The following is a 16,736-nucleotide window of genomic DNA, read 5'->3' as shown; positions in this document are numbered from 1 at the left end:
TTCGATTCACTCGATTCGATTCGATTTAGCTTTATTCGATTTAAATTTCGATTCGATTCAAATTTCTAAAAAGCCAGAAAAAACAGGGCCTTACTCATACTAGAAAAAGGAAATGATCTACCATCTCGAGTTCAATTGTGCACATAAATATCCTTCATAGAGTAGTTGAATAGTTTGGTAAAACGGAAGATATCAATGCCAAAATTAAATATTTCCGCAATAAATTTTGTGTTTAATTCAAGGAATTGAAACGATTTTTAGGCATTATTAAGAAGCATTGTGTTTGGTATTGTTTCATTAAGGAAAATTAAAGAAAAGAAAATTTATAGAACACACGCAACTTGCAACAATGCAGCACATAGAAATAGAAATTTAGGTTGATGCGCTTCATGACACGTGGCTCAGTATACTACTCCAATCTAACCTTTTAGTTATACTAGTCGTTGCTCCGCGCCCGAGCACGATAGAAAAACACTATGTATAACATTATGTACAAATTAGAGTTAATAACATTGTAAATAATACACAACACAGGACAAATTAGTAAAACACGAAATGAGCATAACTAAGAACAAAGGCAAGAGCCTATTTACCTATATTGCTATTACACATGAAAGTAACACTTAGCTGTTTAGATAAATTGCCTAATATTACCATCATTAAGTGGTAAATTACCACACACCACCACAGACAAGACAACCCATCAAGCTACGCATCGACCTTGCTCCCATTATGTAGTTGCACCGTGTATAACCCACAAGCTCCGCGCCCACAAACACCGGGGTCTTTTAGAGGGACTTCAAAAATGGTGGGAAGCTCAAAATTAACCACCTCAATATTCCTTTCATCATCAAACACGTTAACATCTCTGTGTGACACCTGGTTCGATGGCAGCGATGGAGAGAGGGGACACGGATAACCTTGTGTGAAAATTCCACCACCGCTTGAAGTATAGGGAAGGCGATGATCATGATGTCATGTTAATTTACTGGGAAAACGCCGCCCTACATAGGCTCCATAAGCATGCAAATCTTGTGTTTGCCAGCCATAACCTTGTGAATTCATAGAATGTTTGACCAAGCGTTCGCATGGCAGATTTCTGACGATTTTGGGGCAGATGCAATCGTACAATTATGTTTATATATGATTAAATGACCTCAATTCAAGCTCGGACCTCTCTCTCTAAACTGGGCTCGTGCTCAAGCTTAGATTTTTGAGGTGATCACAAGCTCATCCAAGTTTGAACTCATAGCTCGGGTATACACCCTATCCTACAGCAAAAGAAAAATACAGATAAAAAACTTTTGAGAATAAAATTCTTTGCTACTTCACTGTCATTAGATAAACAGAAGACATTGCCCTCGTAACAAGCCTGTCACTATATCCATATGCATTAAAACGTGCTACGTTGTGCACACCAACGACATGTTATGTACATACCACACATGTATTTAAACTTAACGCTTGCCCTAACAATATAGTACGGATTTCTAAGTGCAAGTACCTCTTTGAATATTTATTTAGACGACTCTCGCTCAGGAATTTTTTTTTTACAAACTCCATTTTGTGAAGCTTTATTTGGACTGTTTTATTTTAAAAGAAAATGGTTTAACCAACAATCATGTTGCCCTATTAGATTTATAACTACTCCATTTAGGATTAATACGCACACTAAAGGCATTTACCTCTCCCTGCACTCTTTTTGCAGGATCAATGAAACCATAATAAGCAATTAAGCGACTAAATGACATTATAACCACCATTAGTCGGTTTAAGAGAGAAAAAAACATTAAATAGCGACATTTAGCACAAGTTTTCAATTAGTATGTGGGTGAAAAGAAAAGGAATAGTAAGAAACATTACGTGCAATATGAGATTCCAAGAAATTCATATCTCTCTCTTTTATTCCCTTCGGCGCCGTCATCATCATTGTCAATCTCTTCAACATCATCGTCGTCATCATAATCATCATCATCTATACAAATCATCATAAAAACAATGACTCATGCTTTTAGCTACTGAAAGTCATCATCATTTTCAGTATAACCCCTGAAAATAGCTTAACATATCGACTTGACTTCTACCATGATTCATGCTTTTAGCTAAACTCTATTGAGAGAACAGATCCAAAAAACGATGCCTAGAAAAACCCCACCTCAAATTCTAGAGTTTAGCTAAATTTGGCACGTGCATTGCGTTAAGGAATGCTAGGAATAGAAACTATTATAATTAAGAAATACTCAAAGCCAATACCTAAAAGTTTTCGGACTCAACCCATAACCATCACATAATTCATAGTTACTCACTCATTCCACGACCTAGCAACCTCACATGTACCATCGACTAAAACAAGGGCCTCACTAAACCGTCAACGCTAAAGACTGGCATCAAAAGGATTGAGCACGAAATCCTTACAATTCGTAGACCAGGCCACATTATACTATCACTGCACACATTTGGCTTAACCAAACACATTTTGACTCACAGCAGATAAACCTAAAGTCATTAAAAGTTGATGGAGCTTTATAACCCTACATATAATTGACCTATCAGGAGAGCAAAAACAAAAAATGAACGCTGACTGACCGTGAATAAGGAAACAATAAGCTATCAGTCATTGACCCACTCTAAACAAATAAGGGCGGTTGGCATCAGCGCCAACAACGGCATTAACAGCCCTGAAATCCCCATTCGCGAATGTTTGAGGAGCTAAAAAGGAAAATAATGAAATCGGCAAATTAGAGAAATTGAATCAACTAAAGAAACGAATCTCATAAGTATTAAATACAATTAATTTCCAACCTAAAAATCATTAATACAAAAATAGAACTCAGAATTGCAATTGGGGAAATGAATAGGCATTTTACCTCCTCCATGGGATGGCCATTTTACCTCCTCCAAGGCAAATCAAAATCTCTCCACAATAGGCAAGATTTGGAGGGAAATTGTATCCAAACAACCACACTCCATTCCCCCTCCCCTTCCATTCTCTCCCTTTCCCTTCCCCCTCCCCTCCATTTCCCTTTCACTACCGATGGGAGTTTTCAAGGCACTTAGGTAATTTTGTTTTTGTACTATATCAGTTGCCTTCAGCACAGTTCTTGAAGAAGTTCTTACAAGATTAGCAAGTATTATTGTTAACACTCCTAATTGAAACCCATTTAAACTGGGAGCCATTACACTTCTTAATTTGATCCAAAACTGCCCAAATAAGTCAATATGATTTCAATGACTGACCTCTGGCGAAGAGAGAGCGGCATTCACAAATGGCACGGGACCACATAAGACGGGCACATCCATATTGCTCAACATTGTCAACAACGATCAATAAAGAACAAAGAGGACTAATTAGATACAAAACATGTCTTTTAAATAAAGATATCCAGTTAATTACGAAGATAAAAGACTGTGATGTACCTATAATTAAGCAGAAAATCATAGAGTTCATAAACATTTTCATTGCCATTTACAGCTAATAAAGACTTTGGGCTGCTGTCCACATCAGGCATCGAACTCATACGCTTTGCCTGCATATCATCAAGTCATAAAGTTCAAAGGAAATTAAGAAAATAAACAAGCACCTATAATCACCACTAACTGATTTAGAGTAATATAAAGCCTGAACGTCAACAGGCCAAAACATTATGTCATAAGCGTGTAGCCATTGTATTTCTGCTCCTTGTTTCAGTATTTAAGAACAAATGATTGGATTCATGAATTATTAATACTTTTTGGACATCATTTGCCTGCGCAACCAAATCAAATATATCAATGATTTAGAAGGAACCTGTCCCAAGTTCTGTTTCAAAATCTCAGACAGCTCAACCAAGTCTTCCCTACTTATCTGCTCAACTTCCGAAGAGCAAAAAGGCATAGAGTAAGAGATATCCTGAGAATAGAGAAGAATGTTATGATAGTTATCCCAGGAGGTATTTTAGTAACTCTATTAAAAGTAGAGTAAGATACATCAAGGCACAGGACAATCAATATGCATGTTAAAAAGTGCAGAATCTAATATTACACTCACATTTGGCTGCTAATTATAGATTTATATACGGAGTGCATATAGTTTGATACTTTGATGCAAATGTGGAGCATCATCAACAAAAGGGTATTATTTGGGACATGGAGTCTCAATGTAGCCTTCAGCTATGTAGTTACTATAAGTCACAATTTACCTTTAATAGAAAATAGAAAAAGAAATGTGTGTCGAATGAGAGTAAGAGGATCTAAACTGAAAAACAAAACTCAGCTTGGCTAAAAGTGTACGCTAAGAGACTGTTATTGCTATACTTAGGCCAAAAATTATGTGAGTTGTTATAAATAGGAGGCTTCTCTAACTGAAATCTAAGACAAAGTATCAGAACTCATCCTTATACATGTTACAGAATTCAAGGTAATTGATAGACGATAAAATTGATTTACTTGTCAAACAGTGACAATCATTTACAGACTCCAGATCACTTAACTGTGTATGCATGTGTATGACTATGAACATATGCATCTCCAGCCACAAGTAAATCAGAGTTCAAGTTTGATTTTTATCCCAAGAAGCGTGAAGTGCTTCAACTTTTTCTTTGAGATACTCGGTAGCTATTGACAGCTGCATCTATTTAATTTCTGACCATCTACAGACTACATACATCAGTTCAAAATGATAGTAGACCTTATAAAACGCCTGATACATCAATCACTCCTGAATGCCAACAGCTACATTGCCTTTTTATTTTTTCAATTTGCCAACCTCAACATGACAACAGTAAAAACTTTCAAATATAGCTATGATGGATGTGATAACAAAAGCTTTCTATGTGGCCAAGTGACAATGCCTATGGCGACGAAGAGCTATCAACAAGAAGCTAGCCCCCATCCTATAGAGGTATGAAGTGCATTTGTGATATCTAATAAAATCATTCTCAATGTTCATCAGTAATCAATAGAATATATGGGCAACTATAATGAACTAAGTAATGTTCAAGAACTCAAATTTTGGCAGACTACAAACGTGATGAAAGAGATTGAAAAAATGACAAAATATACCAATACAAAAGCAATTGAACAAAAAATGTTAAGTGTGTTAAACAATTGGGATACAACTTACATGTTCCCTTAACAAAGACCTCAAACCTCTGGTAGATTGAGAAATGTAAGCATTGCATACTCGTTTTCCTTCCTTCATCCCATCAGCAGCAGTGAACATAACCACAAACTGTGATGCACAAACTGGTAAAGATTTTACAAAGATATATTAGAACATAAAATTCAGAAACAATACAAGACCAAACGGCAAAGACAAATGCTCTCAACAAGACGCATACACCACATTTTTCTATGGACAAGCATAGTATCTGGAATCAGAAAACAGACAGTTATTATTTTGAGACAGCCAAGGGTTCGAATCAACCACAGGTGAGCAGGCGCTTATACCTTGGACACCATGAGTACCTGCAGACACAATAACAAATTATGAAGACCATTGAACAACAGTCTAAGACAATAACTGTGCTGCAACAAGAATCAAAGCATAACCAGAATCAACAAACTCTAACACACCATTCAAAATGAATGTTCTTTCGGTGATACCTTCAATCCCCCAAAAAAAACAGCCACATCTCTCAACACCTAAAATCACCAAAGACACACTTAAATTTAAATGCAAATCAAAACAGCGAATGAACTTATTACCAATGGAAGGATGAAAGAGCAGTATACCTTTAACAAGCAACTTAAACAATTAGAAATTGTTGTACATATCTATAACCTGAACTCAAGGCTGATTTCTGTAGCCCTTACAAACAACTGCAACAACACTTCCAAGAAAGTCAGTTATATGCAGTGGAAAAATCAATCAAATCTTTACCTATTAATAAAATCAATCCAAAATGAACAATAAGCGTATAACCTCGTAAAACAACATGCAAACAGAGTTGTACTACAGTGAAACCCTAACCAATTAAATTTTAGGCAATCTAATTCCAGCTAAAAACAAAATATATTAAATAAAATCAATCTAATCAATACACTGAAATCAAATAAAACCCTAAAATTCAACAGGACACCAACCTAATATATGAGCAAAAAAATGATGATCAAATTGAAGTTCTAAACAAAAAAAGCCCAGAAAACAAAGTTGACAATAATGACAGTGAAAAGCATACAACGGTGTAACCTTAAAGCGCTGCCATCGGCATCATCAGGAGTTGTTCCGCCGTCATCGACTCATCATCAGCACCGTCATCGTCATCTTCAGCACGCCATCATCATTGTTGTGTGGCATTGAAAGGGGTTTAGGGAGCAACAAAAAACACACTTGAAATGAAATACACAAGCAGATTGAAAAATATACGGTGTACCTCTTTAGGAAGCTTCATGATGATGGCAAATGACTCTCGCTTGAATTTCATTCGAACCTTTGTACAAAATCAGGATTACCCAAAAATATTAAGAATCTGGAAAAGGAAGATTAAGGGTTAGAGAGATAGATGAGTTGTTGAGGAGTGAAGAGGACTGAGATGGAAATGAGTGGATGAGAGTCTTACAAAGAATGTCGTAAAGGAGTGGTTGGAAGTAAAAGAGAAATGGAGGGAGGAGATTCAAAAGGAGAATCCAACGGATGAGGAGGGACTTTGTTGGTACTATTCATAGCTACAGTACACTGAAGTATAAACTTTTTAAGGGTTTAGGATTTATAGACATTAAACTTTGACAAAAAATCAAAATTTTTTAAGTACCTACCAAATTGAAAGCAAACTTTCATTTTCAAACCTTTAAAATAAGTAAAGTTTTGCCAGAGTAACACAAAATTTTAACTATGAACCCAAACTGGTAACTCAAATTGGTTAAAAATTGCACAAAATGAAAAGCAACTTAGATATCATAATTACAAAGCACACTAAGGAACCCAAACTTAACCAACAAAAGGACTATGTCGAACTTTTAATGGTAAAAAGTCACGGTAAGGTCAACAAGGAGGTCAAAGAACATAGAATTTTATACGCCGCTAGTATCAATCCTAAAAGGAAACACAACGAACGAGAAAGAGAGGTATGAACAGTAAGCTTATGGTCAAAGATAAGCTTATGGTAAAAGAAAAAGGGAAACTAGACAACGAGGAAATATCACATACTCAAATCACAAATAACAATGTCGTCCAAAACGGTTCCTCAAACATCCCTAAAAACCAATGTTATAACCACATTACTTTAAAGGATTTCCTAAACTTACGTCACTTTACTTCTAAGCTATTCCACGAAACAAAGTATTTCACCACATTTGTGATTTAACAACTCCCAATCATTAAACATCCACAAACAACTTTCACAAAAACAAGATCAAAACTACTAACAAAGTTATACTCATACCCAACAAACGTCAAAAGACAACACCAATCTATGTATGGTTATCAACATCCTAAAGGTGTTTTCTTCCAAACTCACATCATAAACTTTACTACATGTTTGCTCCTAAAGTAACAATGCTCAAGCTACTAAGCTTTCAAATCCCAAATACGATTAACAAAGTCAAGTTCCATAACCTAAGTAACATATGCAACTCACACTTTACATAAAAAATTCCACCAATTAATCACACCCACTTTATGTCAAGCAACTAGGCATAAGAATCACCAAGGTATGTCTCACTACACTACCTAATCCTTTCCCACAGTACAACCTCTCAAAACAAGGGTTATGGGTCAACCACAAACAATCTCCTCAAAAGCCAAATTATCCGACCAAGGTTAACATTCCATAAGACAACAATGAAGGTGTCCATGAGGGGTCTTATAAGGAGAAAAGATACAAAGGCAGCTTCCAAGATATGAGACAAGAGATGCGGAAGGCAAAGATGCACAAAGATAAAAGGATAAGATGAGGTACTCTTAAGAGAGGAAGGATTTTTCGGGAAGGGTAGAAACATTCTTCAAGAGAAAGAGATCCATATACAAGGTGTTATGGAAGGAGAAACAAAAAACGAAGGATAGGTCGGGTGGGTACCAGACTAATTTCAAGGTAAAGCGAAAGAGAGTTTAGAAGAGAAGTAGCATCAAGAAGTAAAAATACAAGGCATGGTACACCAAGAACGAGGGATATTTTCGAGGAAGTAGAAGCATTCTTCAAAAGGTTGAATAAATCTTCAATTTCCGGCAATAGGCACCAAGTCTTGATCGCCACATAGGTAAGCTCACAATTATTGATCCAAGGGCACAAAAATCATTAATTGACAATCAACAAACATGTTAGAACCCACCACAAGGCATTCACAAAGAGACTACCAACTTAGGTCCTTATTTCTACCCATCTCTCATTCATTATTTAAGGTCAAGTTCAAATTTAAATATGGGGTACCCGTGTGTGCGTCGGGAGCCACATAGGCTCTGATACCAACTGTGACACCCAACGATAATGCAGAAAATATAACTAATAAATTTATACAGAAATTATGAAATTTTAAAACTTTTATTTTACTTTTCAAAGTTTAATACGTGGGAGTCACTAATAAAATGAAACAAGTGCAACGATAGGAAAACTTAGGTAACTTAGGTTATTACAAACCAAGTCTAGCAAAAAAAGGGGAAAAAGATGTCCCACGAATAACAAGTCTAAAAGGTGAGTCTAAGCATAACGATAGACAAAAATCCAACGGTCAAGGTACTCGTTAGCTCACACATGTCTTCACCCCATAAATACACCAACTAATACCTGTCATTCATGTAAACATGAACGCCACAGTCAGTGGGGCGTAACTCAAGGTTCTCCCAGCTACATTATATCAAAATGAACATAGCAAAGAACTCAAATAAAGGAAAGCATAATAAATATGGGATACAACTCACTTGAACAAATAAGCATATGATCATTCATGTTAGAATAATAAGAGAAAGCAAGATAGAATAGCAAATGAGCATGTCATGAGCATATTTAAATAAGTAAAGGAAAGAACATAGATACGGTTAGTTAATCACAAGCAAGAATTCCAATAAAAAGTGACATATGCAACTATACAAATTATAAAAGACTAGTACTTATAAGTCATGTGAGATAGATAAACGAGTAGTCAATCATTGCAATACATATAGTTGAAAACCATAGCCATTATTTGGAAATCTTGTAATAAACATTGCACGGGACGTGGCTATTAACCTCACATTCGCATCCACGGCTTGCATCTCACCATAAGAACGGATGTGAGCATCAATCCCGGCGATCATATCGCAATTAGAAGGCTTGCATCTCACCTTTAGTGTCCGATAGGACCAAGATTCTTACATTCAATCACATAAAACGTAAACTCTCGTGTAGAAAGACATATGCCAATGACCATAATCAAGCAAGACATTTACTTCTCTAAGACTCAATTCCTCCTGGTAGGACGACGATAATATAAACGGTCCTACTCTAAATCTGGCCAGAGTCTCAGGAGGTACTTTACCCGATTCGACAAGTGATACACATTTCGCATCCAAGACTCGATCGACAGAACGGAAGTCGAGTACCCCGAATTTGGCAGAACGGCACGAAAGAGGCGGAAAGAGCATGAGTTAACCAACACTTGGGAGAACATCACAAGTAAGGCGTAAATGTAAGTCAAGCAAGAAGGCGTAGCATTATGGCATTTTCACAAGAATACGACCCATTACAAGTAGTGGTTCAAGATAAGCATTCCATATTTGAAACTCGATAGAGATTCGACCATGAACAAGTAAGAACTCATATGTGGAGTATATAATACCATTTTTTCAATCTTATATAACTTGAATAAACCTTATATTTCATATTTATATGTCACTTGAGCTCAAAATGGAACAAGTAATAACAAATGACTTAAGTGATACGAAACACATGGCAAAACGTAAACAAATGAATATGAACTCAAATATGAAGTATATAGCATCATTTCATGTTTTCCTGTCATGAATAAACATTTTATTTCACATTTACATGTTACTTCAACAAAGTATAAACAACAGATAAAAAATGAATTAACTAATACGGAACACGAGGCAAAACGTAAACAAACCAAAATCTGAACAAACCATATGCATATACGAGTCAACATGGAAAAACTTGGGTCATGATAAGAATAAAAAGCATAAAAAACCATCATACACGAAGGATATATATTTATTGAACTTGAAACGGTAAAACGGGCGCCATTTACTCATACGGACTCGGAATCGAGTGATTCAAGTGGCTAAACCACTTAATTTTTCGGCGTCGGTCCATCTGTCATTTTTTCAGTGGCGCTGGAGGTCGTCCCGGTCCAAGATAAGGGGTGTCCCGGCCGGCACAGGGTGGGAGATTAAAGGTGGCTTTAAGACGGATTTTGAAGCATGAATAAGACGGTATTTTTCTCATACAAGCAATTCAATTCATACATGGGTATGTACTTATGACGGAAGTTAACCAATTTGCTCAAAACAACAAGAAGAATCGACCAAAAACAGTCCCACAACTAGGTTTGGACAACCCTTTACCATGGTACAAAAACAGTATGTGCAACCATTTTGAGACGAGTTTTTAAGCATGAAATAAGACGGAATTCACCCAAACAAATGACCCAATTCCTTCATGTATATGTACACAAGATAGCTGCTAACAAATTGACCCAAACCAACAACAAAATTACCATAAAAGTCGAGTTAAAACACGGCTCAAAGCAACCCTTTCTCACGGTTTTGGTCATTCTTTTAAGACCGTTTTAAGATGAAATTTAAAGCATGTTGCAAAAGACAATATTCACCCATTTAAATTACCACATTCATACACCCATTTCATAAGGATGATAAAGACACAAACTTTACTCAAATTAACCATGTAAATCTTGTATAAAACCGTCACATTCAACAATGGTACAAAACAAGTAAAGTTATGAACTTTGTTCAACAAAGAAGTAAACTACCACATAAACACACATAAATTTAACATAATGTCGAGTAACCTATCACCGTTACCTTTTGCTCTTCACATTTCCGACTCAAAATTACTCCGGGTTGTCCGAGTTAACATCTAGAAAGATGGTGGGCGAGGAGAGGAAGAAATAGGCGCGAAAATCACCGGATTTCGTTGAGAAACGAAGAAATGGCATCCGTCTTAAGATTGATGTTTGTTGGAGGTTTAATGGAGTTGGTGAAGAAGAAGATGTATGCTGAAATTTTAGTGAAAGAAAGTGGTGGTGGGGTCTTAGGATAAGGGTTAGGTGGAGAGAAAAAGGTGGGTTGCTGGTCTTAGTCAAATTTGGTCAAAAATCACATTTTGAGTTGATTTTGCGCTAGAAAACACGCCTCAAATCTACTATAAACTCAAGACGGAAAATATTACTATTATTATCATTATTATTATTATTATACGACTAAAAATACATATTTTTACAGAAATTAGGCTTTAAAAATATAATTAATTAAATAAGGCGATAATATTTTAAAGCCATTTCGTAAAAGAGCGGGTGTTACAATCACCCCTTCTTTTAAAAAGTTTCGCCCTCGAAACTTGAAAATAGGAAATCGAGAAGTTAAAAAGATAAAGTCGGACTTTGCGAAATCAACAATCAAAACATTTACAAAGTTTGATATTACAAAAATAGAATCCCTTCAAAAGTTTCACGAAGAATCTTCCAAACGCGTAAGTTTTTTGTCAAAGGAACGGAAGTGTTCTCGTTACGTGAAGAACATCGACATTCCAAATCAAAGACAAGGTCAAATACCAAATCATTTGCAGAAATCTAAAATCAAAATTCTTCCAAAAATATTTATGCAGAGTTTTCAAAAGTATAAGTCTCTTTCCCTGGTACGAAATTGTTCTTGTCAAACTCAAAAAGGGCTCTCATACACCACCAATGAAAACGCGTCATATGTCAAACTCAAAGAATATGGTTTATTCTAATTAATCCCTTGATTCCTTCATTAATTACCCTCCCTAATTAATGTCCTCGGTATTGACATATATTTTATTAATTAAAAAAACTTCTCTCCTAATTTTTATTTAACTCTTATTTATTATTAATATTTTTGTGTATTTCAATATTTATGTATACATTTGTATACCGTATATTTATACTGAGGCGGATACATTAATTAATACGTTATATTTGTACCTGAGCTTATACGATATTAATTGTATACATGTTTATACTGTTTCGTAATTTTGTATCTCAGCTTCTTATTTATTATTTATCTTTGTAATATATTTTGTATAGTTATTTTTGTTGATTATTTTTTATATGTATTTTTCATTTTAATTTATTGTTGATATATTTGCGTTCTGTATTTCAAGGTTTTTTTTTTTTTTTTGTTATTGATAAATTGTTTTTGCATTTTATAAGGCACTGTTTTTACATTATATTTTTTTTGTATAATTTCATAATATTAAGTATGAAATTAGTGAGTTAAATAAAAAAAAATAAAAAAAATTTTTAAAAATTTATTTTTAATTTTCATAAAAGTATTTATTAAACATAATTATTTAATAAACAATTTTTAAAAAAAATTTAATAATAAAAATTTGTTGGACATAATTATTTATGGTACAACTATTTTTATTTAAATACTTTTTTTTCCCAAAAAGTACACAGAAAAAACTTGTTAATAAAACATATCGCAACAAGGTTCGAACCTTAGACATCTGGTTAGAAAATTATGTATCTTACCAACTGTGCTACACGAATTGTTTGCTGATAATCTATAAGTTCTTATTTTTATTTTGTAATCATTAAGAAGATGAAAGGTCGTTAGGGTTTTCCCCACCTAACTTGCATTGGCGGTAAACCATGCATTGATTAATTTTTTTGGAGGGAAATATTGTATTATAAATATAGTCATTCCCTCCAATTTTTAGTTCATCCAAAGTACATCTTCCCTACTAAATTAATTTAACTATCCTAAAGTGAAATAACAAAAATGTCGGAAGAGAGGAAAGCCCATGCAAGAGACATTGTTTGCACGAGGTTGTTCATGAGAGAAATAATCAAGCAAGTTGGTCCTACTAATGTCCAAAATGCTTTATCGAGAGCTAGTCTGGGTTACCATGGAAATACTTTCCTTGTCGATTTATTTGAGGAGCAATTTAATATGCTTAATTGGGGTAAATTTGAACTCGACAAAATGTATTGGAAGAAAATTGACGATGGGATAGAGATGTTAGCTACCCCTAAAGTTGATTCCTCCATTGTTAGGGTGGAGGAGGAAGAGGAGGACGAAGTAGTGGAGGTGAATGAGGTTATAGCAAGCCCTCCTAAGCCGAAGAACTCCGGAAAAGCTATGGGGAAATCGCCATGCACAAAAACCCCCGACATCATCCCTTCAAAGATATCCAAGAAGAGGTTCGGGAGGCCTCGTCCAAGAAGGCTCAATTCTAAGAAACTTAGATTTGATTCTTGTGTTGGTTGTAGTCATTAGGTTTAGCTTTTAAATTCTGTTTGTTGTTTTTTTTTCCTTTGTATCGTCCTTTTTAATATTAATGAAAGTAATTTTCTTCTCATATTACCTTTCTTTTAATTTAATTGTCCTTATAAATTAAAATAAAAAAATAAAAACCAAAAAGGGTGACTGTTATCATACTCGATAAAATGGAATTAAAAAAAAATAGTGTAACTCTTACTATTCTCCATAAAATTGAATTATTAACGTTTGTCTTCCCTATGCATCTTAATTTATTTTACAGTATTCAAAAAGGCAAGTAGATAAAAATTATTAATGACCAATTATATTATTAAAAATAATAGTAAATAATATATATTTTAATTTATTTACATGTTTTTAAATAATCGAAAGTAAATATTTTATGTAATTCGTAGAATAAAGCAACATATTAATGCCGAAATATATTTTTATCCATACAGAAATTATATTAGTCAAATTAGAATGTAAAATGTTAGTTTTATTAAGTTAAAATATTAAAATATAAATTTTATTATTGAAAACATAATATAAATATACAGTTACATTAATAAAGTAACATATTAATATAATAAATGAATATAAAAAATAAGTTTTAAAATATTAAAACAACAGTTAAATTGATATTAAAATATAAGTTTTTATTTGTTATGAAATAAAAAACAACAGTTAAGAAATGAATGATTTTACTGTTATTTAATTTATTTTGTTTATTAAGTGAAAATATTAAAATAGAAATTATGTTTTTGAAAATATAATACAAATGTTCTACATAGCTCGTCGCGTTGATGTTCATCCAAATTTTAGCCCATCATGGATTGGTTAAAATATAATTTTAGGGTTTTAAGGGTTTTTTAGGGGTTTAGGGTTTGTAGGGTTTATTTGGGGTTTAAGGTTTATTTGGGGGTTTAGGGTTTCTAGGTTTTTTAGGAGGTTTGAGTTTATAGGGTTTATTTGTGGTTTTTGGGTTTTTAGCCATATGTATGATCGTATGTGTAATACGTAAGGTTAAGACGTAAATTTAAGACCTAAGGTTAAGATGTTATTCTAGTTATGGTTTAAGATCTTATCAATCGTATGTTGTTATAATTAGTTAATTGTCCCGATCAACAGTGTAGTACTAATTTTAGCAACGTTTGATCAATATGAGTTTATATATGATCGGAACGCAAGACTTGATTAAGATACCTATGTCTTATGGTTTAAGATGTTATCGATCGTGCATTGCTATTGAGTAATCATAGCAATATACGATCAATACGAGTTTAGAAACCTATGTATTATGGTTTAAGATATTATCGATCGTACGTTGCTATTGAGTAATCATAGCAATATACGATCAATACGAGTTTAGATACCTATGTCTTATGGTTTAAGATGTTATCGATCGAACGTTGCTATTGACTAATCATAGCAATATAAAATCAATACGAGTTTAGATACCTATGTCTTATGGTTTAAGATGTTATAGATCGTACATTGCTATTAACTAATCATATCAATGTACGATCAATACGGGTTTAGATACCTATGTTTAAGATGTTATAGATCGTACGTTGCTATTGACTAATCATAGCAATGTACGATGAATACGGGTGTAGATACCTATGTCTCGGGACGAAAGACATAAATTTAAGACCTAAGTTAAGTTGTTATCAATCGTAGGTTGCTATAATTAGTTAATTATTCCGATCAACAGTGTAGGACTAATTTTAACAAGTTTCCAAGACTTAAGATGAGATCGTACGTTGTTATCGACTAATCGTTGCAACGTATGATCAATAGGATTGTACGAATTTTTTGGCGGGAAAAGGACAATTTAGGATTAAAACAACATAAAAAGTGATGGTACTTAATAGTTAATCGTGGCCGTTCAGTTGTCAATAAAATATTAGATGATATTCCACATTAAATCGTGGCCGTTCATCCTATAAGTGACCAATCACAAATAAAGCCACGGATTAGTAAATATTACAACCTTTATAAGCATTTTTTTTTGTTATCATATCAACTAAAACATAATCACAGTCTCTCTCTAACTTCTCTCAATAATACTTGTTTTCATCTCTTCTCTATTTATTCAACTTCTCTCTCTCTCTCTCTCTCTCTCTCTCTCTCTCTCTCTCTCTCCTCTCAATAATACTTCCTCCGTTCTGATATGATCTACCCATTTGTTGAATATATGAGTGTAGTATTTTAATAACATGGGTAGATCTTATGAGAACGGAGGAAGTACCTTTAATATTCTTAATTTTAATTTAATCCTTATTTTTGTATACGTCAAGATGGAAAACGCGGCCGTTGATGTTGTTAAGAGATCATTCAGAGGTAAACAAGCTTTGGTGGATGAGCTCCGTGTGACGGAGTTGGAGCATGTTTCGAGGATGAAATCCCTTATGGAACGCCACAACCGTTGGCATGAAAGAGGTGTCAAAGATTTCGACAAATCACTCGAGGCCCTCATACAATCCTTCCTAAGTGACTATCAAAGGACATACGATTTCAGGAAGGACTTGGAGAGGGAGATCGGGGCCTTAGAGGCTATTTTGCCTTTTTTTATCTTAGAAATTAGTTTTATTTTTTTTCCTTAATATTGTAACCTTTAATTTAGTTTTAGTTTTTATTAATTTAGTTTTAGTTTTTATTAATTTAGTTTTCCTTAATATTGTAATCTTTAATTCTTCTTAATATTGTTATTTTCCTTAATATTGTAATCTTAGAAAATTCTGTCTTTTAGTATTCCTAGGCGTCTTCTTTAATTTAATAGTTTAATTGAATTTATTCATGAACCACCAATTTAATTTAATTTAATTTAATTTATTCATGTTATGGTTCACCAAAGGTCACCATCCTTATTATAAATACTGGGGAGTTAAAAGAAGAATCACATTTCTACCTAACTTTTTTTTACTCATTCACTTTATCTCTCTTTATCTTCTCTCTAAAAAATCAGAAATTTCAAATGGCAGGCGTAATTGGAGGCCTTAACGATGTTATGACTGGATCTTTGAGATTTTTAGAAGAACAAGTTTCCTTTCTTCGTGAACAGGAGTTGAAAGTGATGAAGATGGTGGTCGGGGCGATTGAAATTCGCAACGATTGTTATGCAAAAGGCATAAAGGAAATGGAGAAGGAAGCGGATGGTTTCATCAAATCCGTGTTGGGTACTTATGAAAAATGTTACAAACTTAGGGAAGAATTTGAAGATGATATTAAGACTTTACAGTCCTTAGTTAATTAGGATTATGTTTAATATTGTACTTTTTTTTTTAAAGTTTATCTTAATAATAATCCATTTTCGTTGTTACATTTTGTGGTTTAATCCTATACTCTTTTTTTTTAGTAT

At 33.9% G+C, this 16,736-nt stretch overlaps 1 protein-coding gene across 1 annotated transcript; it reads right to left on the bottom strand.

The window, feature by feature from the left end:
• Window positions 1-3,371: 3,371 nt before the first annotated feature.
• On the bottom strand, window positions 3,372-6,404 carry LOC141628984 (uncharacterized). Its single transcript, XM_074442063.1, has 7 exons — window positions 6,354-6,404; window positions 5,584-5,622; window positions 5,446-5,505; window positions 5,276-5,348; window positions 5,102-5,223; window positions 3,788-3,889; window positions 3,372-3,527 (listed from the first exon to the last, which is right to left on the bottom strand). Exons 1-7 carry the CDS (start codon window positions 6,402-6,404, stop codon window positions 3,387-3,389), a joined length of 588 nt encoding a protein of 195 aa, XP_074298164.1. The 3' UTR covers window positions 3,372-3,386.
• Window positions 6,405-16,736: the final 10,332 nt, after the last annotated feature.

Source organism: Silene latifolia, chromosome Y, assembly GCF_048544455.1.
Source record: "Silene latifolia isolate original U9 population chromosome Y, ASM4854445v1, whole genome shotgun sequence".
Taxonomy (NCBI): domain Eukaryota; kingdom Viridiplantae; phylum Streptophyta; class Magnoliopsida; order Caryophyllales; family Caryophyllaceae; genus Silene; species Silene latifolia.
Note: the sequence above shows the minus strand (reverse complement) of the source record. Positions and strands in the feature narration are given on the sequence as shown.

Excerpts from the sequence above, each read along its gene's own strand:
- LOC141628984 (XM_074442063.1), bottom strand. The coding sequence starts at position 6,404 with ATGAAATTCAAGCGAGAGTCATTTGCCATCATCATGAAGCTTCCTAAA. Across the intron at positions 5,623-6,353 it reads TCATGAAGCTTCCTAAAGAG|GTGTTGAGAGATGTGGCTGT; the intron begins GTACACCGTATA and ends TGGTGATTTTAG. Across the intron at positions 5,506-5,583 it reads TTTTTTTTGGGGGATTGAAG|CACAGTTATTGTCTTAGACT; the intron begins GTATCACCGAAA and ends TTCTTGTTGCAG.